Genomic DNA, 1915 nt, shown 5'->3' on the forward strand with positions numbered 1-1915 from the left:
TTAGTGTTTAAAATAATGTGTGGGTCAGTCATTGTTTTCTACAATGTGCAGCACATCTGTTAACATCTCAAAAAATGTGTTCTAGTATTTCATGATTGTTGAAAAGATTTTTTAAAGAACATTTTCAAAGAAGCTCCACTATTCTAAAATTCAGCTGAAATAGTGTTAAAATGCAGTGAACATTTCATGTCTATTTTAGACATTACATCATCTGAGGCCACAAACTGAACTATGACTTGAAGTCCCACGAGTGTTTTTTCTGCATAAAGGTGACGATGTACCATAGCCTACAGTGGTGCATAGCTAGTGTATTCAGGTCATACAGTAAAACTTACAACAGTAACTGAACTACGGTAAGATTTATTGTGACTTATACTGCACAGTTAAGCATGCAGTCAGATTTACAAATGTTGTTACATGACCACTATGTAAAATTAATGGTGAAAATGTATTTTTGTTTTCCATCAAGGTTTTTAATGGCTGGAAACCTTTCAAATCCCACTTTCACATTTAATCTTAAAATTGCAAAATTTGATATCCAGTCCAAAGCAGTATATCCTGTGTTCTTGGCTGGAGCTCTGATCTACGTGTTCTCTGTGGTGTGTAATGGAATCATTCTTGGACTGATAATCACTCAGAGAAGCCTTCACAAGCCGATGTTCTACATCCTGTTCAGCCTTCCTCTAACCGATTTAATTGGAATCACAGCCGGTCTGCCCAGGGTGCTTGTGGACATTTTAACAGAAACAAATTATGTGTTTTACCCTACGTGTGTTCTTCAGGCTTTTTTGCTACATTTGTATGGAGGTTCAATACCTTTTCTACTGGCAGCCATGTCGGTAGACCGGTACATAGCAATATGCAACCCGCTCAGATATAATTCTATCATGACTCCTTGCAAAATATATGGAATCATAGCGCTGGCATGGGGTCTTGACTTTGTCTTAATACTAGTGTTGTTTTCACTTCAGTCTAGAATGGTAAAATGCAAGTCTTTTATTACCAACGTGTACTGTGACAACCCATCTTTGCTTTTACTTTCATGTGGTGGGGATTTGACTGTGAACAACATTTATGGTTTATTTATAACAGCCTTTATACAGATGAGCAGTATCTCTATCCAGCTGTTCTCTTACACGCAGATTCTCATCACATGTATAAAACAAACACATGCTGATTCAAAAGTTAAGGCTCTAAATACATGTATAGCCCAGATTGCTACATTTTTCCTCTTTGAAATAGTGACAATCATTGCTATAATGTCATATCGGATCCCCAGCATCTCTTCCAATGCACAGAAGATTTGTGGTTTGATGATTTATATAGTCCTTCCGACTGTCAATCCAGTCATATATGGAATGAAAACTAAAGATATTAGAATAGCATTCTTTTTGGTTTTGAAAAAGCACAAAGTTAACCCAGGTAAAAATACATCTGCTATTAAAAACAGCAAATAATAATTACGGCATGTAATAAAGGAAAACATTTCTTGATGTATTCTGGATGAAATAACTATACATGACTGTGGAACACTAAAACCAGTCATAAGGGTCAATTCTTCAGGATTTAGATTTATATCTTTATCTGTATAAAACTGAATAAATAAGCTTTCCATTGATGTTTGTTAGGATAGGACAATAGTTGGCCGAGATACAATTATTTGAAAATCTGGAATCTGACGGTGCAAAAAAATCTAAATATTGAGAAAAATCGCCTTTAGAGTTGTCCAAATTAAGTTCTTAGCAATGCATATTTATAATCAAATTAAATTATATTTTTACGGTAGAATTTAAAAAAAAAATATCTTCATGGAACAGGATCTCTACTTAATATCCTAATGATATTTGGTATAAAAAAAATAAATAAAAATAATTTTGACCCAAATATACCCGTGCTACATAAGACTGTGGGTTTG

The 1915-nt window shown here is 34.3% G+C and overlaps 1 protein-coding gene across 1 annotated transcript; it reads left to right on the forward strand.

Annotated features, from left to right (window-relative positions):
* Nucleotides 1–476: 476 nt before the first annotated feature.
* Nucleotides 477–1457, forward strand: or71at1 (odorant receptor, family 71, subfamily AT, member 1; the record flags this gene model as incomplete). Its single annotated transcript, XM_079387445.1, has 1 exon — nt 477–1457. One exon carries the CDS (start codon nt 477–479, stop codon nt 1455–1457), a length of 981 nt encoding a protein of 326 aa, XP_079243571.1.
* Between the last annotated feature and the right edge of the window lie 458 nt (nt 1458–1915).

The sequence above is a fragment of the Barbus barbus genome (assembly GCF_936440315.1).
Source record: "Barbus barbus genome assembly, chromosome: 31".
Lineage (NCBI taxonomy): Eukaryota > Metazoa > Chordata > Actinopteri > Cypriniformes > Cyprinidae > Barbus > Barbus barbus.